The 1,265-nt window shown below is 41.9% G+C and overlaps 1 protein-coding gene across 1 annotated transcript in view; it reads right to left on the minus strand.

The window, feature by feature from the left end:
- The window catches only part of LOC119352447 (lysine histidine transporter 2-like), a 15,466-nt gene extending 14,404 nt beyond the window's left edge, over positions 1-1,062 (minus strand). The window contains exon 1 of the mRNA XM_037619077.1: positions 997-1,062. Within this exon, the coding sequence (XP_037474974.1) occupies positions 997-1,062 (66 nt within the window). The remainder of the gene's footprint in view (positions 1-996) is intronic.
- Positions 1,063-1,265: the final 203 nt, after the last annotated feature.

Genomic DNA, 1,265 nt, shown 5'->3' on the forward strand with positions numbered 1-1,265 from the left:
GTACCGAAGCACCCCTCTTAAATGTAATATTGTTTTAAGATGTGTTTGTAAGGACCTGTGATACTTCATATATGACCTTAGGCCTTTTTCAAAGAAAGAAAGAAAGGAAGGAAGGAAGGAAGGAAAGGAAGGAAGGACACAAATTAGTGTTTGTCTAGTGGCCAAGTCAGGACTCAGGACAGAAACGAGGGAGAGGCTCATTGAGCAATGCTAATGTTACCAGTAGGTGAGCAAAACAGTGTGTTAACTAAACTGCACATTTGATCATTGAGCCATGCTTGAAAACAAGGCACGTGGAAGGGCCCACTAAAGACAAGTGATTCCTTTAAATTCACGCAAGTTGACTTGTCATATTGACTAAATGTCAAATTAGTCGGTATCGTCGCATGCGTATATATTCACCTAACCACAATGATATTTATAATACCCCGAAGATATTTAGTAGTACATGGTAGTAATTGACATGTAGATCTTGGATTCGAGGGACGATTATCCACTGTAAAAAAATATTTCACTCTTGGGCCGCAAGGAATTTACACTTAATATGCAAGTACGACAAATTTTATTGTTTACTGAAAATAAAAATTCCTCAATTAAGGCAAAGCATCACATATCACACTGATTATGTGATCATCATCCTAATGTGCTAAATCTTTTGTTTTTCCTGTGCACAATGAAATGTCACTACTAATCATAATCTACTGGAGATGGCATGTCATTCTTGTATTTATTTTTCTGTTCTGTGTTTTAGAGATCGTGCGAATCAAAGAGGCTCCTAATGTCCACCTCTAAACCTCCTTGTTTCACACCTGTAGACAACTCTCTCTCTTTCTCTCTCTCTCTCTCTCTCTCTCTAAAGACAAGTAAGATTATTCAATGGCTAGCGAAACATTGCCGACAAAACTAATGAAAACCAAAAGGACGCGCCAGAGAGAGAGAGAGAGAGAGAGAGAGAGAGAGAGAGAGAGAGAGAGAGAGAGAGAGAGAGAGATTCACCTTGGGCGGCAGGGAGGTGTGGTTCTCCGCTGGCCGTGTCCCCATGGCCCCTACCCGTGTTCCCATGGCCGGTTAGGCAGATTTGTCTTCAACCAGTCAAGCTTCGGCAATGGAGAGATTTCCAAGAGGCTGGGATTTGGGAGAGTGTGTATGTATGTCATGCAGAAGAGGCCGGCTTATTTGTAGAGCTGCGTGCAGCGTTAGCATGTATTGACTGTTGACTTCAGAAGGCTGAACCTGCAGGTAACTGGAAATGGTCATCATAGCGT

This window comes from Triticum dicoccoides, chromosome 2A, assembly GCF_002162155.2.
Source record: "Triticum dicoccoides isolate Atlit2015 ecotype Zavitan chromosome 2A, WEW_v2.0, whole genome shotgun sequence".
Classification (NCBI taxonomy): Eukaryota; Viridiplantae; Streptophyta; class Magnoliopsida; order Poales; family Poaceae; genus Triticum; species Triticum dicoccoides.